This window comes from Delphinapterus leucas, chromosome 2 (assembly GCF_059928025.1).
Source record: "Delphinapterus leucas isolate spDelLeu-1000000601 "Yukka" chromosome 2, BTC_Dleu_Yukka2, whole genome shotgun sequence".
NCBI classification, from domain to species: Eukaryota; Metazoa; Chordata; class Mammalia; order Artiodactyla; family Monodontidae; genus Delphinapterus; species Delphinapterus leucas.
The window spans coordinates 5,316,723-5,344,523 of NC_143130.1; the positions used below are offsets into that span (position 1 = coordinate 5,316,723).

The 27,801-nt window shown below is 43.3% G+C and overlaps 1 protein-coding gene and 1 long non-coding RNA gene across 2 annotated transcripts in view; one reads left to right on the forward strand and one right to left on the reverse strand.

The window, feature by feature from the left end:
• The window catches only part of CUBN (cubilin), a 269,760-nt gene that overhangs the window by 77,001 nt on the left and 164,958 nt on the right, over nucleotides 1-27,801 (forward strand). The window contains exon 28 of the mRNA XM_022580595.3: nucleotides 14,309-14,459. Coding sequence (XP_022436303.2) covers nucleotides 14,309-14,459 — 151 coding nt within the window. The remainder of the gene's footprint in view (nucleotides 1-14,308; nucleotides 14,460-27,801) is intronic.
• On the reverse strand, nucleotides 1,612-10,959 carry LOC111178106 (uncharacterized). Its single transcript, XR_002645580.3, has 3 exons — nucleotides 8,948-10,959; nucleotides 7,666-7,718; nucleotides 1,612-6,795 (listed from the first exon to the last, which is right to left on the reverse strand). It is a non-coding gene; the product is annotated as an uncharacterized LOC111178106 (long non-coding RNA).

Sequence of the window (27,801 nt, forward strand, 5' to 3'; positions counted from 1 at the left end):
TATGCTTCCTTTGCAAAAAAAAACAAGAAAAAAATTCTGCTGAGGGAGAAGCTGATGGTGGAGGATAAAGCCCCCATAACTGGCTGCTAAATCTGGCTGCCTTCGAGAATCACCTACGGATCTTGTTAGAAAAATGTATTCGCAGACCCCATCCCAGACCCACTCAATCAAAATCCCTGGGAATCCCAACAGAGCAAACCCCACCTAAGCCTTAGTCCAGGAGCTGAGGCCACTGTCTGTCATTCGCTTCCATCGTGACAGCACATTTTATCCTCACTTCAAAGCTCTCTCCTGGGAAGCTGTAAGTATTTTAATAGGTATCTTCTTAACATATAACTTCGAGTGCTATTCCATGTTTCTTTTTCAGTAGGTCTTACTTTTCCATTGCTACAGCTGAATTATATGCTTTGACTCACCAAGGCCTGGTGATGCTGTTATGTTTATCTCATTACATAAAAATGTCAGATTCATTTTACCATGTGTGAATTCTGATTCTAAACTTTCTCCTCCACTTTCTTTATTTGGCATCTTTGCCACTATCATCTTGCATGACATCCTTTCATATCTTTCTGATGCCTTCCCCTTTCCACTTACGTCCGTTTCAAGTCCCCTCAGTTATGTCAGTGACTTCTGTCAAATGCATTTCCCTCTAGTCTTTATAAGATTCACTTCATGTCTTGCCAACTCCTCTTTCTGATGTCATCCTGTTCACCAGATGTTTATATCATTGCTTATTGCACTTCCATGTCCTCCTTTCAGTGACAAAATAAGCCGCTGCTAATGAAAAAAATGCATGAAAACATTACTAATGTCCCTCAGTCTTCCAGTGCTATATCCGTGTTGTCTAAGTCTGCAGCCTGGGCAGCATTTTCCATAACTGCAACTGTGCAACATCAGGCCCACAAGCGATTGCAGTTAGTTAAGGAATACTAGCTGTTTTATGGAGAACTTGGAAATTCTTAGATGCTTAGCACAATACAAGTTTATTCCTCAGTCATGTTAGAGACCGATGTAGGTGTTCCTTTGCTTCCCACATAGTGATTCAGGAAGCCAGACAAAGGGGAAGTTGATTTGGGGAAACTACTTAGCTCTCTCTGCCACACGTGTTGACAGATGTTTTACAAACAAAGAGATGTAAATTCTAATAAATTTGGGAAATGCTGAATCAAACACAATGTAACAGGGTCAGTTGTTTTGTTCTGTTTTTGCTGTAGTACTTCCTCAGGCTATTACCATCCTACATATGCATCATTCATTCATTTATCCACTCATTCAGTCATTCAGGTATAATTTAGACACATAGGCTGTGGAAATAAAACCATTCTAGCATCAGTTTTTCTTGTTTTCATGGAGGAGGCAGATCTTAATTTATCACACAATACAAAGTTAGTCACAAGCCCTGTGAAGTGCTATCGGGGAATATTATCAGAAGCTCTAGAGACACGAAGCAGGAGGACCCGGCTCGCCGTGGGTCAGAGGAGGCATCCCTGGGGAAGGGTAACTGAGCAAGGTGTCAGGGAGCTGTAGGTTTCACTAAGGCAAGTTGTGTTTGAGGAACTGTCAAAGGTAAACAGAACCAGACACTAGTTAAAGTGGAAAGAACATTTTTTTTTTTTTTTTTTTTTTGCGGTACGCGGGCCTCTCACTGCTGTGGCCTCTCCCGTTGCGGAGCACAGGCTCCGGACGCGCAGGCTCAGCGGCCATGGCTCACGGGCCCAGCCGCTCCGTGGCATGTGTGATCCTCCCGGACTGGGGCACGTACCCGTGTCCCCTGCATTGGCAGGCGGACTCTCAACCACTGCGCCACCAGGGAAGCCCGGAAAGAACATATTTTAATCAGCGTTATGCTCCTGCAATAGGGAAGCAGGTCCAGCATGAACTGAACTGAACTTCAATTTGTACAGAGATGACCAGGTGTTTTAAAGGGAGAATCAGGCAGCTGGGAGGGGACCAGCGGGGCCTCGAGCAGAGTCAGGGATGTGAAAAACTAGTGAGCGTTGGTCACTATGAGCGTGGTTAGGCCTCTGTGTCTGTATCTGGCAGTGATGGAGGTAAGGATTCAATCCTCTCACGGAGACTGGGAGGCAAGGGGCCTGTCCTTCCTAATGGTTTCATTTCAAAGGAATGGAGTTTAGATCCTTGAGAAAGACACTATGAGTTGTAGGAGATACATACATAATACATCTCAAAAGGACAGGAGAAGGATTCACAATTTTAAGCCCTTTTTAGTATGTGCTCCAAGAAAGGGTGGTCCGGGGCCTATCCTCAGGTGTTGGCTGGAACAAACAGTAAATCCTTTAGGCGGCCTTGCGCTTTCTCAGGCAGGCACTTTGAGGGGGCCTGGGGTCATCCTGGGGATGTGACCTTGAGCTGTTAGAAACTACGTTCGTGTTTGTTTCGGTCCTTTAATTTGGGGAGAATAAGTGGATGAAATCATTTGTGCTGAGACTCTGCATTCTTTATAGGCCAGGGTTGAGGCTTAGTTGGGAGGAAGGCTCAGAGGAGCTTGGCTCGAGTCGGGTCGAGGAGAACATCTGTCAGAACCGAAAGGACACAGCGTGTCTGAGGCCAAGGCTGCGGCTCCCAGCTGGGCAGGGACCTGCAGGTTAGAGCCCTGTGTGCAGGTGCAGAGTTCCAGTGACCGCTTGGGGCAGCAAGAGATCTTCCAAGAGTGAGCAGAGACAGCATGCTGGATTGGCACTTTGCCACACTCTGGCTTCGAGGATAAGTGGGAGGGGTAAGAGGAACTTTGGAGATTCAGAAAGAGCATTGCTGCAGTTCAGGTGCGAGATGGCCAGCCCTTCACACGGCTGTGGAGGGAGAATGTGTCAACGACAGGGGATTTGAGAGCACCTGGGGGGCAGAATCAATCGAACTGGACGAACACTGGATGGGGTGGGCGTGGTAACACAACGAAAAGAAAGACATCAGGATACAGCCTAATAGAACTGCATGCAGAGCAACAACGAGGAGAGGCAGAGGGGCCTCCCTCAGGGTGGAGACACTCAGGGGGACACGAAAGGCAACATTCCAGATGGATTCCATCTTGGCCCAGAATTCTAACACCTATTGGACATTTGTAATCCACAGAACATTCTTAGGGAAACTATTCTAGAGATGTTTTCCAAAATTTGTTTCCCATTTTTATTCTCATACAAAGAAGCAAAATGTTCAAGTTCATGAGAGATTATAAAATTCTCCTTCACATCTCAAACGTCTCTTTTGAGAATTACAGTAATCATAACACATTTTAAATCAACTACACTCCAATAAAAATTAAAAAAAAAAGAATCACAGTAATCAATGTCTGCTATGTGCCAGCCACTCTTATAGACACCTTGATAGATAATTATTGCTTATCTTCAGGATAATTTAGCAGCTGGGTGGTTTTGTGGTCACTTACAGACAGGAGGACTGGGCCGCAGGTAAGCAACAATACTCACCCTAAGATCACACTTCCAGGAGGTGATGGACCCAGATCGCCATAACCGGCAGGCTCTGAAGTCCACTTGGGTTCAAAGCTTTGCTCTTTCTCACTGGCTGTGACCTTGGGCACAGAAGTTAACCTCTGGCTTCCTCGGCTTCCTCATGTATTAAACGGCAAACATACTTACAACTACTCACGAAGTTGTTGTAAGATCAAATGAAGCGATCTGCACAGCTGGCAAGTATGAGTACTCCAGAAATGTTTATTATTCCTCCCCCATGCTCACCCCACAGAGAGGATAACTCCCTCTTGGCCATTCAGATTCTTCCTCCTACCTTTCAGGACGCTGTCTCTCCATCTCTTGGACGAGTCGTCTCCCTTCCTCGTGACTCGTCGGTTATGAGTGGCCGTTCCTCCCTCCTGAGGTCCGACTTCCACTCCCAGGCACAGCCTGGGTCTGTTTGGCTCCAAAAGTTCAGAGTCTGTTCTCTTTCTCTGCCAAGTGTCCTTCCTCCACCATTCAGCTCTTGGGAGGACTTTGGCTTCTTTTATCCTTTTAAAGACTTTGCATCCTCTCTAATGAGCAAAGCGTCCACAGATGCCTGCGTTTTCATCACTGCTGGTCTCATGAACACACAGCTGATTCTGTACAGATCTCACACACAATGACCTCAGTTTCCCAACGTTTTGGTTTAAAGGTAAACCACAGTTGGAAGCGGCTCCAGACCCTGATCCTTCTGTTGTTCTTGGGGCGTCCCCTGGCATTTGAACTGCTCAGGCCAGCTCTCTCCTATCTGCAGACTCTTGTGCATGCTAATAATAAACGAAGATTTACTACCGCACCTTGCTCACTCACTGGAGGATGTCTCGCAGGCACTCAGTCTCCATAATAGAACATGAAATCTTGCTCAGTAGTCTCGGCACCTGTTTAGTTTGGTATAGTATAGACTCTGGAGCCAGGTAGCCTGGGTTTAAACCCGGACTTCGCCACTAAGTAGCCAGGAAATGTTGAGCAAGTTATTTAGCTTCTAAGTGGCCCACTTTCCCCATCTGTAAAATGGGGTAGTCAGCACAAAAGAGTTTTTATATATAAAGAGACTGGCACATAGTAAACACTTACATAATGTCATTTTTTTTTTTTCCTTTTTTGCGGTACGCGGGCCTCTCACTGTTGTGGCCTCTCCCATTGCGGAGCACAGGCTCCGGACGTGCAGGCTCAGCGGCCATGGCTCACGGGCCCAGCCGCTCCGCGGCATGTGGGATCCTCCCGGACCGGGGCACGAACCCATGTCCCCTGCATCGGCAGGCGGACTGTCAACCACTGCGCCACCAGGGAAGCCCACATAATGTCATTATTTGCCCCAGCACCTTAGTTAGTTATAAAGAAATTCCTAAATAGAGAGCGTTCAGTTCTTTAGGCTGAGATATAAATAACGGTTCATTTCTCAAGACATTTAATTTTCCTCTTGCTTTCTGTCTACAGCCTGCTTCACTACTGCATTTGACAATTCTCACAAAGGGTAAATGATAAATGATAAAGCCAACATTTTGGTCCACTTATTTTATTCCAAGCTCTATTAAGAAATATAGTGAAGGAAATGTTGATTCCATTGAATAATAGGAGTTTGGGGTAGTATCACTGTTACTTAAAAAATTATTTGTGTTACTCTCTGTTATCACAGAGAATAAGGACTTTGCTGTATTTTTGAATTTGACAATTCTTTTTTTAAAAAAATAATTACCAAGGAAGGAAACAAGAACAATTCTTCTCGAGTTGTTGATGCCTTTCAAAATGCTGAATTACCTCTCTATACCTGTTTCCAGAATTCTAAAATGGGGATAAAAATGTTATCTGCATTATAGAGCTGCTAGGAATTTTATTTTATTATTTAAAAAAATAAATTTATTTATATATTTTTATTTTTGGCTGCATTGGGTCTTTGTTGCAGCACATGGGCTTTTCTCTAGTTGCGGCGATCAGGGGCTACTCTTTGTTGCGGTGCGCAGGCTTCTCATTGCGGTGGCTTCTCTTGTTGCGGAGCACAGGCTCTAGAGTGCAGCCTCAGTAGTTGTGGCGCACGGGCTTAGTTGCTTTGCCGCATGTGGGATCTTCCCGGACCAGGGCTCGAACCCGTGTCCCCTGAATTGGCAGGAGGATTCTTAACCACTGTGCCACCAGGGAAGCCCCTAGGAATTTTAATTTTATTAGGTAATAACATGGAAAGGGCTTAGAGTGATACTCAGCACAGAGTAAGTGCTAATAAATATTATTTATCATTTTCTTAAACATAAACACAATTTCATGAGTTATTTGATTTCCAAAACAGCCTTCCCAGCGTGATTAGCGTAGATTGGCCCCACCTGTTGAAAGCAGGGCTCCCTTTCCCTGGCCTCACTGATTTCCTCCAAAAGCCACAGGGCCTGGGTATCCAAATCGAAGAGTGGAGTAGTTAAAATCCTGTTTGCTGGCTGGAGAAATGCAGAGAAGCAGAGGAGATCTGATGTCTTAGCAGTGATTGATCTGCACTGACTCTGTTATCATGGCACTCCCATGGCACACTTCCTGGGCAGATGAATCATGTTTCCTGGAACTGTCTGTCAGAGGAAGTTTGCTTCTAGGACGCCTGGCATTTTGCTTAGAATTCAGAGATAAGCTATTTCAATTCTAAGGACAACCGCTGTTCAAAACCACACGTAAAAAGTGAAAACAGTGTGCCAAACTATTCAGTTGAAGACTCCCTACCGGATATGAATCTAGCATTGGACGAAGCAGGATCATGATTCAAAAGGAGCTTAGAATGAAGCGTATCCATTGGTTAATTAAGCCAGATACTTTGTAGTGTCACTAAGTGCAACAAGAAGCATTTTAGAAGCATTTTAAGACTCCCAAGTAAAATGCCCAAGTAACATGTGAGTTTTTTTAATTACAGAAAATTTAAAGGAGAGATGTTTATTTCAGTGTGATCAAAATCCCTTTCCTCAAAGGCAAATGCTGATCACTTGTCACCATCCCTCACAATGAAGAATTTTCATGTGATTGCATTAATTTGCTACAGTTGAGGCAAATACAGCAGCCTTCAAAAGAGAGCCTTTGCTCTCAGATTCAAAAGAAACTGTGTGTTTCCCCTCTCAGTATCCTCTCCAACATGAAGGACAGGATCAGGTTAAATAATAATCAGACCTACCAATAATTTCCACACTACCCGCAAGCCAGTGAAAATTCCATTTGATGCTCAAAACTTGAAATTGCTGTAGCCACACTTCCTTTCCTGGCGGTTCTCACCGAGCTCTGCTTCTCAGACCACAGGCATCGGGTGCATGCAAGGTCTCTTCCATCATCCAACAGACACATGGCAGGAAGCAGAAGGCTAAATTCAGAAATTAGTGGTCATTGTTGTGGATTTCAGTTAATTACACTGATTGACTATGTTTTACAATGGGAACAATTTCCACCTGCAACATTTCAGAATTTTTTCAAAAATGACATCTTTACCCTTCAGTTCTCACATGTACTTATGTACTGAACAGGCTTTCTTCTCCCGCCCTCCCTCAGTTGGGGAAGAGTCTGCATGGCAGGGCTTTCGGTCCTTCCAGCTCCAGGTTCTAAGATTTCATGCTGTGCTATAGGTCCCTCCCTGTTTCTGAGTCCATCTGTAGCAGATGGTTAGGCTTTTAAGAGGCAGAATAATTTTTTTTAAATGTTGAGTGCTTCACATTAGCGGTAGAGTTGGCAGAGGGAAGGCTGTGGTTCATGGAATTAAATGTTCATGTACATACGAGGGAGAATATGCTTGGCTTTCAAAGCATTTCACTTCCCACTAGGGAGGGAATTAGGCACTTATTGGTCCATCAGTGACTATCAAAACTTATGTTTGTGAGAGCTTTTTGGTCCCTGAACATCTGAAAGAATGCTTTTTTAATAACGAATTAGTCTAATTAATAATAAAAACCTAGTTATGATTAAAAAAGGAAGCATTGTGGACAAAATATGGTTTTAAATTAATGCTGGAGGAGATTACCTTATATAATAACATTTTAATGGGCTAATTTTCACAGATAGTCTTGAGACACCTAAAAAAGATTGTGGAGACAGACAATATAATATTTTTAGTAGACCAGCTGGGTATCTGAGAACCTAAAAGCGTATGGAATTCTGACACTGGAAAAACATTACCAGTGCACATCTACATTGCTATGTCAGTAGGTCCCCAGAGACAATGCTTTAAAAATAAACTTACCTGATTACACAGGAATACAGGCATTGCAGACATTTTGGAAGATACAGAAAAACCTAGATAAAATAAAAATAACCTAAATTACATCATTACTGGTAATATTTGGTGGTACTTATTTCCTGTAGTTCCATCCTATATATTTATTTTATTTAATATTTGAAGGGGATCATTTTGTACATACTGTCCTATAATGACTTTTTTACATGTAACAGTAGCTTGCGAATGTTTCTCCTTGTTACTTATTTATCTCCTTGTTACACCACAGCATTTGTGACATCAAATGTTCCACCATCACAATACAGCCACCCATTCTTGTTGTAAAACACATAGAATCTTTGCACATTTCCACTATTATAAACAATGCTGAGATAAAACATCTTTGTAGTTAAACCTTTGCATACGTCCATGATTAAACGATGATTAACCAAACAAACAATCCCAAATCGCCCTTTGTGGCTTCTAAAATAAGTAATATGTAGAAAGCAAAAATAAATATCAGTGCGCTATTAAGAGGGGACAGCAACTAGCCACCCCAGGGAAAGGAGACTATACGGTCTGTGTTTGAGACAGACCTGTAATTCAGAGTGACACAAAATAACTCAGAATGTGGTCTTTCAGTGGTGTTTCTTTGTCTCCTACAAAGCGCAGCACTGAGTCACTGTTTCCTTTTAGATGGTACCTCATGCTTCCGGCTGCAGCCTGCAGCACATGGCAGTGCGTTTCCCGGGCGCGGGGAGACGTGTGCCTCTGTATCCGAGGGCACTGTGAGAGCGCCCCGGTGTCTCACGGGGAGCCTTCACCTCCAGGGCCATCACGGCGCCCTCTGGAGCCTACCACGCTCTGCTGATGTGCTTTCCTTTAAACCTTTGCCTAATTTACCTCCACAATTGGATTCCTTTTTTACCCGAGGCTCTTCTCACCCACAGTGGGAGCCTTTTACCCTACTTGATGAATCTTGCTTGACAATTTCTCCTATTGTTACAGGAACATTTCAAAGCCCTTCAAATTTAAGGTAAACTCTGAAAGCTCCAAGTTTATCCAGGAGATTTGTTTGTAAACATTGGACAACAATGTTCTCAACAGCTGTTCTAATAAAGCGGTTCCCATAGTTCCTGGTACACTTGTTTTTTGGGTGGGGAAAATCGGAAGAGGTGCTCCAAGAATTCACCAGTTCCCACTCCTCTGGAGTTCCAGGGGCCAAGCAGCCAGAGCTGCAGCCTGGCCGGACGGAAAGGGGAGAGGAGGCTGCAACAGGAAAAAACACAGGTAGAGCCACTTTGCTTACCGGTGGTCTCTCCCTGATCCGCTCACCAGGGCAGCCTTGACAGATTTCCCAGTGTCCTCTTCGCCACCAGCCCTGCCATGATCCACCGTCTCCCTCCACTCAGACACACACTCCCTGGTCCGCCTGCCCCACTGTATGATCTGCACTGGGCTCTGCTCCCCACACACAAAACCAGGTCGTCATAGCAACACGCTGCCCCTGACGGCCATCCATCTCCTCGCAAGTGATTCATTGATTTGTTGCTTCCCCGTCACGTCTGCCAGGGATGATTTCTGAGAAATATTTTATGTGAGTCAGTTCAAGTTCTTTCTACCTACCCATCATATTTTTTCTCTCAAAACTATTTCTGGTATGGTTTCTTTAGAAACAAGGTTGGTTCCCTTTGCCTCTGACCAAGAGTTAGAATAACGTTTGGGGTACTTTCCATATGCCAGGACTCATCCTCAACCTATTACCTGGTTTGTCTCATTTGCTAAGCACAACAACCCTATGAGATAAGTACCATTAAGATGCCAAGTTTACAAAGAAATCTTAGCTTATGGAGGTTACGTAATTTTCACAAGATTATATTCTAAGCAAATTTTAGTGCTAGACTAGACTTTGAATCTAGAGCCTGACACTGACCACATTGAATATACTCTAGTGTGTTCCTACAGTAAAATTACCGTCCGGCTCTCAGTTGAAATATAATCTTCTACTAGTGACATTGACTTCAAAAAGCCCCCCTGTGAACTCACTGAGTATAGTTCTCAGAAATGTAACTGTCTTCTTTACATTGACCAGAATTTTTGCTCTGTAAAACCATCAGGGATTCTCTACTATACCTAGAATTCTCCCTCGCGGCAGATGAATTATTTCAATTACATATTAAACTCTAAAGGATAAAGTTCTTTTGGGGTTCTTAAAGATTTGTTATAGGAACTGGACCAAAATTTTTTTCTGGAAGTTTCTCCATATTTTAATGATACCATCTCAAAGAAACTCTTGATTTAATTTCTTTATATGGACTATATTTAATTCTTACGATTAAACCTCCACTATAAAAATGTTTTTCTTCCAGAAAAATTTCAAGTAAATAGGAAAAACAGTAGTTAGAAAAAGTGTGAATTCGATGCTGATCTAAAATAGAAAGGGCTAAGTTTTAGTTGTTACTCACTGTGATTCTAAAGTGGGTTTAGAAAAGAAGTCTATCTATACATCCCAAACTGAGATAGGAGACAATTAGTTATAGTTTCATTCATTAGGATCACAAATTTTCAAAATCATAAAACCATTTAGCAACAAAGAGGCCCTTGAAAAGCACACTTCTGTTCTGAGAGTTCTTGCAGTTTATAAAGTTGATTCTTGCTGAGGGAACAGGTTACACATTAGCTGACCCTGGGTTTCTCCAGACTTGAGTTCCAGTGATTCGTAAAGTACCTACAAAAACCTTAATCTTAAAAAAACCTCACTCTGTCGGTGACATGTCTTCGGTTTTCTGTCTTCCATTTTGTATGCACTATTTAGGAGTCCACGGATCATTTCATGTTGCAACCGTAGTCAGAAATCTCTAATGGCCTCATCAACTCTGCATGCACCGAATTATCAAACCCCTGCAAAGGAAGTAGATAGAGATTGGCAAGCGAGACTTCTGCAAGAGATTTCCTTCCTCTCCGAGTGTTGTAAGAGTGGTTGAGATGTTTCAGGGTGATGCGGGGGTGGAAGATCTAAAACACAAAAACCCTAAGCGAATCTTCTCCCGAAGAGGATAACTGAAAAGATTCTACACAGCAGGTTTTGTACATATACATATCCACATCTGAAGATACATTAAATGGCAACTTGAAAATGTAAACAGCATTTCAATTATTAAAAAAAAACCAAACCTCTAGACACAGTTATACAAATTCGATCTTCATATTCAAAGTAAGAATCTCAGTCTTTCACTTCTTAATTTCTGCTAGTCCCCTTCCTATGGACTCAAGGCCTCAAATACTGTTCAGATGGAGTAAATCTTGGGGCTTTCTAAAAGCCGGAAATGGTACCCTTAGCGGAACCGAGCCACATGCTGGCCAGGAGTCCCAGTGAGTCACAGCTGGGATGGCCTGTGGTTAACGTTGTGCTCTGAAAACAGAATCAGGAACAGCAGGCACCCTCTGGTTTCCACGGTAACCGGTATTTGTGTACTTTGAAAAATGACTGTTCCTTTTTGGGTGGTAAATTTAAGGAGGGAATGAATTGTTGAGGTGATGTTAGCCATCTGTGTGAGTATAAACAAAAACCCGTGATTTAATTAAGTGTAAACGTTAGAAAGACATAAAATTAGGGGTGTGGGATTTTTTCTTCTAGAGAGGTATTTTTCTACACTAATTAAGTCATTAATTTATTTGACATTATATGTATTTTCATCAACGTCTATTTGATGTTTATTTCAACGTATCATTCTCTTCCCTCCAAAGGCAAAAAGAAACTACTTGTTATTCACCACTGTTCCCCCCAGACCCACTCCCTTTGCCCCCAACCCCCATTCCATTCACAGTGTGTTATTTAAGAGCCACTGGGATCAGGGGCTCTCCTTCAATGAAGTAATTCCATCCGGAAGGAAGAAAAAAACATCCCCTCCAAGTCATGTGAAAGTGTCACGTTTCTTAACCTTACTGAGCTGGGAGGCAAAAGCACTATACTCTTTATGACCGTGCACAGAATCTAAACTAGGGCTTCTCAAAATGTTGCTACCTAGTTTTTCAGAAGATCCATGAAGCTTAAGGCAATTATAGTTCTAGAGAGATCTTACCTCATGTTTTGTTGGATAAAGATGAAGTAATTAAAGTTTTGGTCACTGCAGTACAATCCAAAGTTTAGAATGAGCCTTTTGGAGTGGAAACCAGTAGAGCGTTTTCTTGTTTATTATGCTTTGGCGTGAGAACAGTATGTTTGTTTTTGTACTAATTAGTCTTGAATTGGAATTCATACCCTAGGTTTAATAGAAACTCTGTGGCTGAAATAAATACCCTGCAGTGAAGCAATAGTTTAGGAATAAACAGGTTACCATACAGACCTTCTTCCCCCTCTACCTCCTGCAGTGGGTGGTGGGTCTGGAGATGGGACGTGGAGGGCTGTTTTTGTTTCCTCTTCTTCTTATGTGGCTTTATTCTTTCTCTCATTTTTGCTCCCCCTTCATGTCTTCTGTCAACCACCTACAGTATTAGAAGTTTGATAATAAATACACATATTCAAAGCAGCAGTATTTAAAAAATTAAAAGGAAGCTGAAGGGACAGGTCTGAAAACTAAACCTCATCTTTATCATCTGCATAAAATGCTTAAGTTTAGTACTTAAGAGTGAGTGATATAATGGACTTCTGAGTTTCTCTTTTTAAATCTCAACTGACCTTCCCCGCGTCGCACAGAAATGTACGGCTGATCAGCCGCCCGTTTTGAGAACTCAGTGAGATGACCCAAATTTAGAAATCTGCGATTTTTATTACGACCTTGAACAAGGCCCTTCTGCAGAGTGGCCACAAAGGATGCAGACCTTTTGCTGCCTGAAAGGAGCATGCTGAAGTTTAGGACTGTAAGATCCTAACAGGTATCTAACTGTGCAGCGTTAAAGTAACAATGCAGATTAAGTGCCATTAAAATCAATGCAGCTGTCGGGGAGATGGCTGTGTTCCTTCTCTGAAGCTGTTGTATTGGGAACCTGCCCTGGACAAAGCCCTGTGCTCGGCTGTGAGGGGATGTAAGAGGTAGTCTGGGCTCTAAGGAAACTCGTAATCAGTAGGGGAGAGAGACACACATGCCTATCACCAGAATGTGCCCATTTCCACAAAGAAGCACAAATGAAAAGCTGAGGGGTTTCAAAGGAAAACTAATTTATGACCGGCTACAGGGATTAGGGAAGGCTCCATGGAGGGGCTTTGTAGAATCTGATTAAGAAGCTTTCCATGCTCAAATCAACATACTTCAAACAGTATTTTCTATCATAACATTTCAATAAATAAAAATAATTTGGTCAGTGTGGAATTTATTGAATCCAGATGATACATTTACATATAGACACACACAAGCACATACACTCACACGTGTGTACTCTCCAAGAGAATAATAAAGGAAGTGCATGATCAGACATTTTCCATTTTTTTATAATGGGCAGCTCATCCCAAGGGTAACTGGAACAAAGCATTTAATGTGGACATTTGGGGATTAAAAGAAAATGTAGTGGCCTGAGTCATGAGGAAGCCAATCCTTTTGGATTATCATTATTTTTACCAATTGAAGAGATATGGCAAAGGTGTTTATTTTTTTAGTTTGGAGATATGTATCTGATGAAATTAGGCAGATAAAAGGTACCCAACAGGATGTATAAGTACCTCAGTGGGGAAATGGGCAAAGACCTCAGCAGAAAAGTTGCAAGAGAAGAAAAAGAAATGCCCAATAAACATGAAAGAAACTTCAACCCCAAAGTAACAACTTAAGACAATTACAAAAAGAAAACAAATTTTCACTATTAGCGCCAGTTTTTAAAATAATGGCAGTCATAAAATATTTCCATAAACTGCTGGTGGGAGAATAAATTGGTATAAACTTTCCGGTAAGAAGTTTAATAATATATATCCAGAGCCATGAAAGATCATGCTCTTTAATTCATTCCCTTTATAGGAATCTTTCCTAAGAGAAATTTAAACTATCAAACAAAGACATATTTATTGGCCCCCAGGTTGGAAATATGCTAAGTGAACAACAGTAGAATTATAATGTAAATCAGCATGTTAGTAGTATTTTGTGCCACTATTAAAAATGTTTACATAGACTATTTAGTGAAAAGCAGGGAACACAATTAAATGTGTAGCCCAAATTGATACACACACATATTCCCCTGCACACATATGTGTATATGTACATATACAAACAAATGAAAAAAATGTTGGTAAGAGAAGCTTCTGGTATTAACAAAATATTAACCGTGGTTCTCTTCAGTGGGATTAATTTTTGCATCTTCCTTTCAGAGTTTTCCAAAATGTCTAATTGTTTATAGATAGTATTTATTTTAAAAATTGATAGCTTACAGATACAATACTGTTATTCACTGAACATCTCTCATGTGTGATTCATATGTGAACCCATCTCACCTGGCCCAGCATTTCCTTCTTCTGTGCCTGGATTATATTGGGTTGGCCAAAGTGAACTTTTTGGCCAACCAATAATTTGGAGGGACCTCTCTGTATATAATTATCTATTTTTAATTCCTGTACTCAACCCACCTCAGTAGATTTACCCGTAACTTTTGAACCAAGGAACAGCTTTTGCTGCATGAGTGGACTTTGCTTCTTCCATCTGACAAGCCCTGGAGGTTTTCACACTGGGAGGTCTCTCTCTGATTGCAGCTCTATGATGGCCCACGGCGCATGGGGCGCTATTGTGGAGCAGACATTCCACCTTCAGGGAGCACCACGGGCTCCAAGCTTCAAGTGCTGTTTTATACCGACGGGGTCGGTCACCATGAGAAAGGATTCCAGATGCAGTGGTTCATCCAAGGTAAGCCCTCTGCTGATCTCAGTTGTATTTGGTAGTTGCTATTTGACCAAGAACCGTTCCCTTTGCAATTCTATATTTGGAAACAGTACCATTCACGAATAGTGGAACTGATCTTCGGTGGCTGTGGGGTGCCCATGGCTGTGGCAACTTGAAGCGGGATCTCAGTTCCTCGACCAGGGATTGAACCCAGGCCGCGGTGCTGACCCGGCTCTCGTCTGCTTTGTAAAAAGAATTTTAACAAAGAGGTGGAAAACAGTGAAGCAGGTAATGTGTTTATTAGGAGAGGAATACGTGTGGAGAAAGCACGGGTGGGCTCAGGTTGAGAGAGAGAGCTGTGCCTCTGGGGTCGTTTAAATCACTTATATGGGGCAGTTCTTCCGGGTCTCCTCTGGCCAATCATCTTGCTTTGTCTGGCTCTGAGTCCCTATTTGGTCTGACTCGGGGCCCTCCCCTGTGTGCGCCTGCACTTTTTAGCAAAGATGGATTTCAGGTCAAGGGTCTCTGGGAAGTTGACAGAACATATTATGGTCTGGCGCCCCCTCCCTTTTCCGAGTCCTGAGGACCCTTTCTGTGCATGTGTAGTTTGCGAGGTCTCCTTGACCTCAAGAATGGGAAATAGGGCTTCCCTGGTGGCGCAGTGGTTGAGAGTCCGCCTGCCAATGCAGGGGACGCGGGTTCGTGCCCCGGTCCGGGAAGATCCCACATGCCGCGGAGCGGCTGGGCCCGTGAGCCATGGCCGCTGAGCCTGCGCGTCCGGAGCCTGTGCTCCGCAACGGGAGAGGCCACAACAGTGAGAGGCCCTTGTACCGCAAAAAAAAAGAATGGGGAATATATGGTCTCTCTATCTTCTCTCCAAGCAGGGCTCAGCTCCTCCTTGCTCCTTCCATTCTCTTTATCATGGAGCGTCTGTCCACAAGGGACAGATTCCAGCTGCTCAGCCTGGGTCCCATCTATCTCCTGCCTCAGAACCTGCGTGGTAATCTAGTGCCAAGCCTCAGAAAGTTTACTCAGACGTTGGTGGCTCTTGGAGAGTTGAATCCTGTTGGAGTTAAGACCAGAAGTGAAGTCCAAGTGGACAGGATTTGGGTAACTGCTTCAGGAGGTGCAGCCGTAAATTGCTTACGAGAAAGGAGGAAGCAGAAGGAAGTTTCTAGGGGTGAAGGCCTGTACCTGGGTGTGGCAAGCAGGTCACAGGGTGCGATGGAGTCTCTCGGGGGAGTGGAACAGAATGAGATTTAAGACTCACCCTGACACTGAGCAGAGAAGGAGTGACGGGGATAGAAGGGAAGGAAGGAGGGTCGATCAGAGAGAGAAGGGGGAGGGAGAGGACTGGGCTGTGAGGGGAACCCGAGCAGAAAGCTTGAGCCAGTGATGCACTAAGCCAAGGACAGGGGTCACATCTGCCAAACGAGTAGGGGCAGGTAAAAGCCTGCCTACGAACTGGTGGTTCCAAAAACAGGTAGGGATCACCACTCCTCTGAAGATGAAAATTCGTTTTAAGCGCAAGTTCTGAAACTTCTAGACTGACCTCATGTGGGCCAGTCGAAAGGCAGAGGACCCCAGACAGTGCTTCTCAAACCCTGGTCCCCCAAAGCAGCAGTATAATTTGTGAGAAATGCAAATTCTCAGGCCCCATCCCAGAACTATGGAATGGCAAACTCTGAAGGGAAGCCCAATAATCTGTGTCTTAACTAGTCTCCCTGGCGAGTAAAGTTGAGGACCACTCTCCTAGAGTGATCTAGACCTGAAAAATATAGTCCTCGTGAATATTATACAAGCAGTTCTAGGCCAAGAGCTTAGGGCTCACTACTCTGATTCAATCAACTTGAAAGAGGAGTGGAGTTGCCATGTTACACCTGGCATCACACACAGACATCCTGAACTGTGGTTCCGCTGTCACAGTCAGGGGTGAGCCCAGGGTGAGCGTACGTGAATGTGTGTTGAGGGTTTTTAACATCATAGTACATGTATTATATGCATCGCAGCACTTTACACAACTGAAGAACCCTATCATATACTTGAGAATATACGACGTTCTATTATTATGAACTGGAGCCTGAGTATATTTCGTTAAAATCTACCTATAGGGTTTTTCAGTATTTAAAAATATTCAGTGGTAATCCACAGCTACTTATAACTTGAAATACAGATTATAAATTCCCAAAGTGCATGAGCTTTGATAATTAAGCTTGTAGAAGTTCGGGATTGTCCTTTTCATCAAATAGGTAGATTTAACCTTGGAATGTCAATTTATTGATCTATTAAATGAAGGAGCTGGATTGATTCATCTCTGTAATACAGCCCGTCTCTAGTATTGTGTGATTCAGAAATAGCCTGACTCTGAGGGAACTAGAGACGGTGTGGAAAGACCTAGAAGAAACAGGAAAATCTTGGGACATGGCCCAGATTCTGAAGGGCAAAGGGTATTTTCCAGAACGGTGTTTCTCAAGCTTCCACATGGATATGCGTCACTGGGGATCTTGTTAGGATGCAGATCCTGATGTGAGGGCTGAGGTAAGGCCCATGGATCTGCATTTCTGAAAAGCTCCCAGGTGATGCCGTTGGCGTGTCTCTGTAGACCACACTCGGAGAGCTTTCCCTTCTCTAAACTCTGAAGCGGTGAGGTTCTTTCTCACTGGGGCCCCAGCCCTTATCCTACTGACACTGAGTCAGAGAGTGGAAAGTAAGAAATGCCAACCAGGAGGCCGAGGCTCGGGGCCTAGGGGCACGGTCCTCAGTCCGAGATACACGCGGGAATTGCCTGGGAGTTTTCACAAGTACCGGTGCCTGGGTTCCAACCCAGGAGATAGGATTCCATTGGTCTGCGGCGGGACCTTGACTACTGCTAATTTTGAAAAGCTCCCTAAGTAATTCTGCCATGCCGCTAGGACGGAGCATTTTAGGAGAAGCGATTTATTTTGCTGGCGATATCTTTCTCCTCAGTGCGCTGCTTCCTCTCCCCTCCAGGCCGTTGTAGCCGTACTAGTCCAAGGCCACGCTAAGGACTTCATGGTCATTATTGGCTACCCTGGACGACTGGGTTTCTCCAGCCAACACACTAGGCACGGTTTTGAGTTTTGGTTGGGAAAATTTTTTTCTTCCAGTCCCATTTGGAATCTGTCTTCATTTGGGAGAGTCAAAGACATCCTCTGTCTATTCTCGTAACCTGTTTACTATTTCAAAACTTACTCCCAATTGCTGAAAACTTGCTAAGCTTGGAACCAGAGTTGTGCAACAAAATTTTGCCAGATAGGACCAGAACTGAATAAATTTTTTTTTTTAAACTCTGTGCCACTAGATGTAAATTATGCTTGGGAAGAACCTTCTGGAAGGAGACTGTTAGTGGTCTAGATCAGTGCAAAATTAACTGTCATATACTATAGCTACGCAATGCTGAGTTTATACTCAGCATCTGAACTACGTCTGTAACTCGAGACAGCCGAGAAGAGGGGCCGACAGAAAAGAGAAGGGTCAGGGAGGAGGCCTCCAATGGAAGAGGTTCCCTCACTTCTCACCTGTTGTTGGTAACCTGAAGACATAAATCTGATTTCTAGTCATCCCTGTGTTCCTTCCAGAGATACTAAGGAACTGTTAGTGTGTGGCTCCTGCCCCAGGCCTGGTTCCTACACTCTGGGAGCTCACAGGCGACTGGGGGAAGGAGCCATCCAGCCAAGAGGCACATAAATAGACATGAAATTAGCGGTGTGATGATGCCACAGGAGCATACAAAAGGGGATTCAACCTGCACAGGAGGCCAGGGCAGTCCTGCATGAGGGTGCAACTTTTGAACTAAAATCTAAGAATAAGCAGGAGCTAAGGAGGCAAATAGGAGAAGGAAAAGGGCTCCTAGTAGAAGAAAGACCCTGTGGTGGGAGGGGGCAGGGTGCGCGTGGGGATCCACACGTCTAGGGCGGCTGGAGTCCAGTGTCACAGGTCCAGCAGGAGGGTCCGGAGAGCGAAGCAGTGGCCTTTGGGTCCCTTACTGTTAGGGGCTCGGGCAGGGACGGGCTCATACCCTCTCTTTCCCGTAAACCCTTCAGATTTCAGAGAACTATAAGTTTTTTCTTCTTTTTATGCATCTTTATTTGGGAGATTATCTGGACGTTGAGCTTTGAAGCATTTATGACCTTGAAGTATCACATGTGCATACAAAAAAAACATGTTTACTTGAAATAAAATGTTGGTTTTCAGTTCCTTTTTTTTTCTTGTCATTTAAAAATTTATTTTTATACAATTTTAAAGTTTACTTTCCATGTACAGTTATTACAAAATATTGGCTGTCTTCCCCGTGTTGTACAACACATCCTTGAGCCTGTGCTACACCCAATAGTTTGTACCTTCCACTCCCACCCCTATACTGCCCCTCCCCCCTCCCCACTGGTAACCGGTAGTTAGTCCTCTCTATCTGTGAATCTGTTCTTTTTTGGTTATAGTCACTAATTTGTTGTGTGTTTTAGATTCCACGTATAAGCAATATTACACAACATTTGTCTTTGACTTACAGAGAAATGAGTTTTGAGTAGCATCTGGAAGCACTGAAGCAACGTGGCATGTTGTGGGATCTGAATACAAAATATTCAATAAGTAATATTCATAATAATATTCGTAACTAAATATTAAACAGATACAAGGTCCAGAATACACTTAAAAATTAGTCTCAATTTTAAATTAAAGAGAAATATTCTTGAATGTGCCTGTGTGCACACACACGTGTGTCTGTGTAGGTAATTCAGAAACGTCGTCTGAGCGCAGCCTCTTCAGATCCGCATCTCAGAGTCAGGCTCCAGCGCTGGGCGGGGACACCCAGGCTGACACTGGCCGGGAAGCTGCTCTTCCGCACGGGCCAGAGCAAGTGCCTTTAAACTCTGAGCCTCTTTTCACTAGAATCAAATCTCCTTTCAGGCCCTCTTTCCCCTCCCAGTCTCCTCCAAACTATGCAGTGAGAAGTCCAAAAACCTCTTGGTTGCAAGTTCAGAGTCTGCAGTGGCATCATTTCCTGACCATTGCTGCCGAAGAAGACTCCCCATGTGCTTCATTCATGAGGCCAATTAATAAATAAACCCGCTCACAAAATGTGCCTCTCTGTCGCCCACACAAATCTTCTATTTGCTTTGAGAAAATGGCTCTACAATCGGGCTTTCTTTGTGGGCACATCTTTAAAGTGGTGTTGCGGGTGTGAGATTAACCACACTGCATTGCCTTTATGCAAAGCATCAAAGAGGATCCCGCTCTGCAAAGAAAGAAATGGCCACAGTTGCCCTGTCTGGCTAAACGGTGTGCAGTATTCAGCGCTGACAGCATTGTCTGGGGGCTGAATTTGGCCTGGCCTAGGGGACCTGCATCTGGGTTGCTGAAGGGAATATAGAACTTTCTGCGAGCTGCGTGAATAGGGCCTCCCGGCCAGCTGCACAAAGCCCTCGCCTCTTCTGATCACGCCTCCCAGGGGCCCTCTTTCACTTGGCAGTGGAATCTGGCAAAAAGCAAGGTCAAGGAGCTTTGTGAGTGAAAGGGTGACATTTGCAAAGGGAGAAAACCCCTGAACTGAGAACAGCAGAGGAAGGGCGAAGTGCATGGATCAGGGGGTGATGTCACCCTGGGCTTTCACAAAGAAGAGAGTGGCCTTTTCTCTGGGGAGATAGATGACATCAGCCTCTTGAATGGGGGCTGGTTCCATTTTCTCATCTTTTCAGCTATTAACGAGATTTCTCAAGCCTTGAGGGTTTTTCAGAGATCAACTCGGGGTTTATAAAAACTGTATCCGGATCCTGCATGGCTGGCTTGGTTTGAACATGAGCCAGCGGTTTCTTGACCACCTGTGGACACGCAGCACGGTATCAAAGCGCTTCTAAAAGATGCATTTTGAGAGCCCTGGCAAAGAACCTCCTTGAGGTCAGCAACATTTCTCGTAAACCTTCCCTCAGTTCTTTCCCTCCTCACATGGGCATTTCAGTAGTCTTTGCTATTGTTGGTCTTTCAGGGGAATTCCATCTAATTTGTCGTTTTTTATTCCTTTTGTGATTTAGAGTATCTGTGCTGGGGTTTCTGGGAGGCTCACCCTTTGAGGACAAAGGTTTTATCTTTTGTAATTCAAAGAACAGTTTGCGGTTCTGCATCTTGTGTTAGTGATTACTTGGGGCCTCTGTGATATGTATTGAGGACATGTTTTCATTCAGTCATTCATTCAGCCAACCAACCAGAATATATTTATTCATGACCAGGTTCTGGGCTTGGCGTTTATAAAATGTAGAGAGTGTATTTGTTTTCTCAGACTGCCATAACAGAATACCAGCTTGAGTAGCTTAAACATCAGAAGTTTATTTTTCACAGTTCTGGAGGCTGGAAGTCCAAGATCAGGTGTCAGCAGGTTTGGTTTCTGCTGAGGCCCCTCTGTTTAGCTTGCAGACTGCAGCCTTCTCGCTGTGTCCTTACGTGGCTTTGTCTGTGTGAACCTACTGATGGCTCTGTGTGTCCAAATTTGCTATTCATATAAGGAGGCCAGTCGGATTGGACTAGGGTCCGTTCTAGGAGCCTTATTCTGGCTTCATCACTGCCATAGTAGCCCAATGTCCAAACGCAGTCACATTCTGAGGTACTGGAGGTTAGGGCTTCAGTGTGTTAATTTTGGGGGAGATACAATTCAGCCCATAACAGAGAAGAAGGAGACAGCATCCTTGACTTCAGGGAGTTGGTTAGTAGTAGCGGAGACAGACAAAGCAAGTGCAGAATCCATGATCCGTGATGCTGGGGGGCCGGGGAGGAGACCTAGGCTGGCCGCAGGGACTTTGAGAGGCCCTCCAGGCCGATTTGATACTTGAGCCCAGTTTTAAAGAATAAACAAGAATCAGTCAAATCTCTGGGAGAGGGAGCCATTTCTAAGTAGAAGCAGGGAGGCTTGGGTTGATTATGGCAAAGGTTTTCAACCGGTAAGTATTTCGGCTAAAGCACACGCTCCCAGCACCCACACCAAGGGGGTGAAAATTGCTTCTTGGGAGGGTGAAAATATTTTATGCTTCATGTATAAAGCACCGATACATAGAGTACATAGCAGGTATATATTATATCTGTGATATTAAATTATTTGAGCAATCAGGAAAAAATATCCAAAAAGCCTCCTTAGAAGGGCAATAATGAACACGATTGAGAAATACGGAGCTAAAAGGAAGATAGAAGGTGAGGCAGGACAAGTTGTCGAAGACCAGTTGATGGGAGCCATCGCAAGAACTTGGATTTTATTTCCCGTGTCTGTCCTGAGCCCTGCTTCTGCACCATGCAAACATTCACAGGAACCTGGAGGTGCTCACCAGGAAAGTGATTTTTTTTTTTTTTTTTTCTTGCGGTACGCGGGCCTCTCACTGCTGTGGCCTCTCCCGTTGCGGAGCACAGGCTCAGACGCGCAGGCTCAGCGGCCATGGCTCACGGGCCCAGCCGCTCCGCGGCATGTGGGATCTTCCCGGACCGGGGCACGAACCCGCGTCCCCTGCATCAGCAGGCGGGCTCTCAACCACTGCGCCACCAGGGAAGCCCCAGGAAAGTGACTTTTGAATTGTGGTCAGCAGAGACTCTGTGGCAGGCTCATGAGGCCAGGGTGTGAATCACGCAGTCTGGTCCTCAGTCTCAGGCAGAGACCTTTCTCTCTCCTAGTATCACTTCCTGCTGGGCAGTGATAGAAGGTCACAGAGAAAGAAGTGGTAAAACACCTCTCCCGCTCTGCCTCTAAGGTAACTTCAGCTGTGATCAAGAATGTGCCCTTTGTTCAGTAAATCTGTAAGCAGGCTCTTGGTAAAGACAGATGGGGGAAAACATAGACTCCTGTGATTGTTTTATGATGTTGTGTGATATGAGATAAAGAAATCTTGTTCAGTGTGGGTCCAAATTTCAGTAAAAGAGAAGCTTTTAAGAAACATTAGTTCTGTCTAATTTAAAAGTTATTTCCCTAACTGCTAATTAGGCTTTCTCTCACATTTATACATGCTCTATCCCATCCTATTTATTCTGACCACTTAAGCCCATTTGATAGTTTGGACTTTCACCTTTGTGTTACTCTTAGAGAATGTTTAAGCCTGGAGGCTGAAAGCGAGTACAGCCTTCGTGGAGAACCAAAGCACAGCTTGCTGTATTATGATACTGTGTCTGATTTTTATTTATGGCGAGTTCTCACTTAACATCTTTATTGGAAAGAAGTTCTTAATGGATGATGCTAATGTAAAAAAGAAATCTGTTTATAAATTTGTAAAAGTGGCATGATCACTTACTAAGAAAATCCTTTTCGCCTTACTAAGAAAATTCTTCTCGCCTTGGTTTCACAATTTTTCCAGCAAGGTCCTAGTAACCAGAGGCAGCATTAAACCTAGGCAGACATTTCACTATGAGCGGAAAAGCTAAATTCTGACATTTTTTGCCTCCTTGACGACAAAGGAAAATACACACACACAGAGTTGACCTTCATGTAATGTTGGCTCTGAGTCTCGTATCCAGTGGCAACCTTTTAGGAGTCTGGCATCCCAATTCCCACGTCACTACTGTTTGCAGAGGTTGAGCTCTATTTCCATTGCTACTCTTTCAAACAGTTATGAAAAGAAAAAAGTAACCCTCAAACAACCATGACCTTCCCAAATCATATATTGCACAATTTGTAATAGTCCTTGAGACTTGGGCCAAAAAGAAGGGCTTTCTTGAACCTTCTGTTTGTGTTCTGGTTCCTTAGCAACAACACCCCTGATAGATACTGCACATACTTTCCAGGGGATTCCACACTTTTCTGTACAAAGTGCAAAAAGAAACCACGCATTTTTTTCCACAGTTTCAAATTTAGCCCCAAATGGCTAAACCAACACAGAATAAACACGATGTTCAGTGTAGAACATAATTTTTGTCCCCAGAGATTTCTTTTTTTGAGCATTTACTTAAATAATGCCGTACTTATCTCTGACATTATGTATCCGAGGACTTGTTTTTTTGTATATGCCGCTGGGTATTCAGAGAAACTAAAGCCAGCCTTCCGTGGCCTTGACTCACAAAACCAAGATGAATCTCTGGTATAAGATAGTAATTACATTCTAGAAGATTTAACCTAATTCTGTATTCTCTGTATAAGTGATGACATTGATATACCTTATCCCTGATTTTTTTCTCCTTCTAGTTATACTTTCAGACTACTCATAGGCTAAATAATACAGATTTATCAATACTACCTAAATGTAATTTTACATGTATTTTAAGACGTTAATGGTGATAAAAATAAAACCACGTTACCATGTTAAGAGCGAACGAAAATATGATTTAAATGCTTGGTGCACTGACTTAATTGACACCTCATTTATTACTACTGGACCAAGTAATTATTTAAAATGTTGATATTATAATTTTTGAAAAGTTGGTGTTATCTTTCTACCATGTGCTGGGCCTTTGGCTAGCATTTTAAAAATACGATCTCTTGTCTTCTCCTAATAATACTCTGAAATCAGCATCGTCATCCACATATTATGGATAAGAAAACTGAGGGAGGAGTCAGAGAAGTCAAGTAACTTCCCCAAACTCAAAGAGGGAATGAGGACACACAACCAAGTGTGTGGTGTCGAACTCCCAAGTGTTTACATAGCTGCACTCTGCCTACAAGCAAATGATTTTTCCCCACAATTTTTCATTGCAAAAAAGGTGAGATGATATTGCAACGCAGAGAAGGTCAGAGCTTATAGCAGGTAATTTTGCAGCTAAATTCCCACTGAGGATAATGGCTGTTTTTGAAAGGACGTGTGCTGTCTTTCCCAAGTAAATAATGTTCCAGTTCCAAGGTCTCCCCGCTGAATTGCACAGCTCCTTCTTCCATAGCAATGATGGGGGTGAAGCGCAGTGCTTAGCCAACAGCTAGTTCAAAATAGCTGAGTTTGCTTGTCTGTCCTTCAACACAGTATCTGCTTTATTCCTCATTCGTAAAGTGTTCTTTCTCTGGAGTGGCTACATATGGTTGCTGTAATCGTACAGTTTGAGCTGGGATAGACCACAGAGATCATCTAATCTGTTACCATGGCTTAGTTATGCAAAAGAGCTTACAAGAGAACTGCTATTAAAGCGAAGGATAGCTACCCCATAATAGATTGGTTGGACGAGGGTGGAGCGCTTGAGGGTTTGGTTAATTCAGGACCCCAGTCAGAGGGGACGTGGGCTGACTGGATGCCCGAGGCATGTGTCCTGTGAGGGACCAGCACCCTTCCTATTGTCATCACAGAACATCGTCTCATGGCTCAGGCTCGGACGGAGCTTGGAGGGTCAGAGGACACCACGACCGTTGGCATGGCGCTGCCTACACTTGTCCATTGGTCCATCAGGGGCAACCTTGCTGTGGAAGAAAGGCTGGGGGTTGGGGGAGGTGAGAGGAGGAATGGGGGTGGGTGAGGGCGGGTGACGCAGAGCCCTGTGGGGAGGCGGTGAGCTTCTCTCCCAGCAAACACACTGTGTACCAAAATAATTAAATGGAAAGAGGGACTTCCCTGGCAGTCCAGTGGTTAGAACTCGGCCCTTTTACTGCCGAGGGCCCGGGTTCAATCCCTGGTCGGGGAACTAAGATCCCACAAACTGTGCAGCATGCCCAAAAAAATAAATAAAATAAATAGAAACAAAGCCGGATTTGAATGAATACTTAGTATGAGTGTTGAACTTGGAAATCACATAAAGAGAACATGTTTCCTCTGTCTTTGCCTGTTTGGGGGATTTCATGAAGTAGCTCTTGGTAGTCTTATGCATGACTACTTACTTTAGGGGAAATTAGTCCAGCTGCCTTGGTCTCATTTCATTTCCTTGGAAGATGTTTTTATATATTTTGTTCAGAAACCTTCAATAATTACAAAAATGTATAAGAGAGAGAGAATGATTGATTGATTTCTCCTGAATTGTAAGCAAAGAATTTCTACTGGGAAACCATTTTTCAACTTGGTTGGAATGAGTAAATTAGATGAAGAAGGATATAGTTAATCAAAATGAAAAGATGCCAAGATCAACTATACTTGTTTGGGTCAAAAGGAAAGATTTTTAAACTTTCATATAAAGGAAATTAAAATTTATATTATGTAAAGAGTCCTAAAATATGGGTACATTGAGTTCATGTCTTTTTAATGGTATACTAAGGTGAAACACTTCAATATTCAGATTCAGAACATCTCAGAGAGTCTGATGGCTATGAAAATATTAATTTTGAATATTAATGTGACATCTTACATGGTAATTTAAAAGTCATTTTATAACTGTGGTTGGCATTGATTTTTGAGCTCCTTGTATCCTTATATCTATTTTCCAAGTCATTAACTTCATGTTATGACCTTATTCTTTCACTCTTTTTTTTTTTTTGTCCCTACCACTGAAAGTAGATAACTCTACTCCGTATCCCTTACTGTATGGAATACATTTAGACAAAATGATTATCACAAAGTCTGGGTCTGGGATGAAATTCTTATGGAAGATGAAACTTTCTGAACCCTCACCCTAAACTCTTGAGTTGGCTTCTCCTAATGTGATACTGAGCTTAAGTTTGTCTCTAGTTTTCTCAACAATAGACTTTGTGCTGAGTCTGAACGTTTATGTCCCCTCAAAATTCATGTGTTGAAACCTAACCCCTAAAGTGGTAGTATTAGGAATGGGGCATCTGGGAGGTGATTAGGTCATGAGTGTAAAGCCCTCATGGTTGGGATTAGTGCCCTTATAAAGAAGCCCCAGAGGGACCCCTCACCCCTTCTGCCATGTGAGGTCTATAACCCAGGAGAGGACCCTCAGCCTCACTTCCTAGGCCTACTGTAACAAAATGCCACAACTGGGTAGCTTAAAACAACAGAAATTTATTTTTTCACAGTTCTGGAGTCTCAAAGTCGAAAATCAAGGTATCAGCAGAGCCATCCCTTCGAAGGCTCTAGAGAAGAATCCTTCCTTACCACTTGCAGCTTCTGTTGGTTGCTGGCCATCCTTGGCTTTCCTTGGTTTGTCCATGTGTAACTTCAGTCTCTTTCTCAGTCTTCATATGGCCCCTCTTCCTTTTGTGTGTCTGTGCCCAAATCTCTCACTTCTTAGAAGGGCATCAATTATATTGAATTTCAGCCCCCCTCTAATCCAGTATGACCTCATCTTAACTTCATAACATCTGCAAAGACCCTATTTCCAAATAAGGTCACGTTCACAGGTTCCAGGTGGACATGATTTCTGGGGGACACTATTCAAGCCAATACAGGAGGTTCTGCAGCTTTGACAACTTTCCCCTCTCCTGGAGTTACCTGCTTTGTCTTCTTTCTTTTTCCTCTGGAGAATTTCCCATTCCTTGGCCTTTACATTACCTGGTTTTCGTCTCTGATTTAATCTCGTGATTGCTCCAGCTGGTGCCCTCTCTGTCCTCACAGAATCAGTCTAACCCACAAAATCCCCCAGAATATGAATCTGCAAATCCTTAAGATCAGGTGAATTTGGGCACCCCACTCATGGCTTTGTCTTCGGAGAGGAGTGTTGACCTGATTTTAGTCTTCTCTCTTAGGATGGATACCCATCACTTGCCTTTCTCCTATACCTCCGGACTGTGCCACACACTTTTAGACTGTTGGGGGATTAACTGGTAAAACCAAACCAGGAATTGCTGACTTTTTGTGGTTCTTATATGTGCCGTGGTCACCATAAGACAACTTTGTCCGTTTTAAGGAGCTTGTATCTGTTTCCACCTCCATTCCAACCTAACCTGAAAGTTTCTGTTCAAAATTGCTTTAATTACATTATTTGCATGTCTCATAGGTAAATCAGGCAATCCGACCCCTGGGCATATATTCAGAGAAAAACATTATTTGAAAAGATACACGCACCCCTATGTTCATAGCAACACTATTTACAATAGCCAAGGCGTGGAAGCAACCTAAATGTCCACCAACAGATGAATGGATAAAGAAGATGTAGTACATATATGCAATGGAATATTACTCAGCCATAAAAAAGAATGAAATAATGCCATTTTCAGCAACATGGATGGACCTAGAGATGATCATACTAAGTGAAGTAAGCCAGACAAAGACAAATACCATATGATATTGCTTATATGTGGAATCTAAAAAAAATGATACAAATGAACTTATATACAAAACAGAAATAGACCCACAGACATAGAAAGCAAACTTATGGTTACCATAAGGGGAAAGGGAAGGGAGGGGTAAATGAGGAGTTTGGGATTAACATAGACACACCACTATATATAAAATAGATAACCAACAAGGACCTACTGTATAGCACGGGGAACTCTACTCGATACTTAGTAATGACCTATAAGGGAAAGGAATCTGAAGAAAAAAATGTATATATAACTGAATCACTTTGCTGCACACCT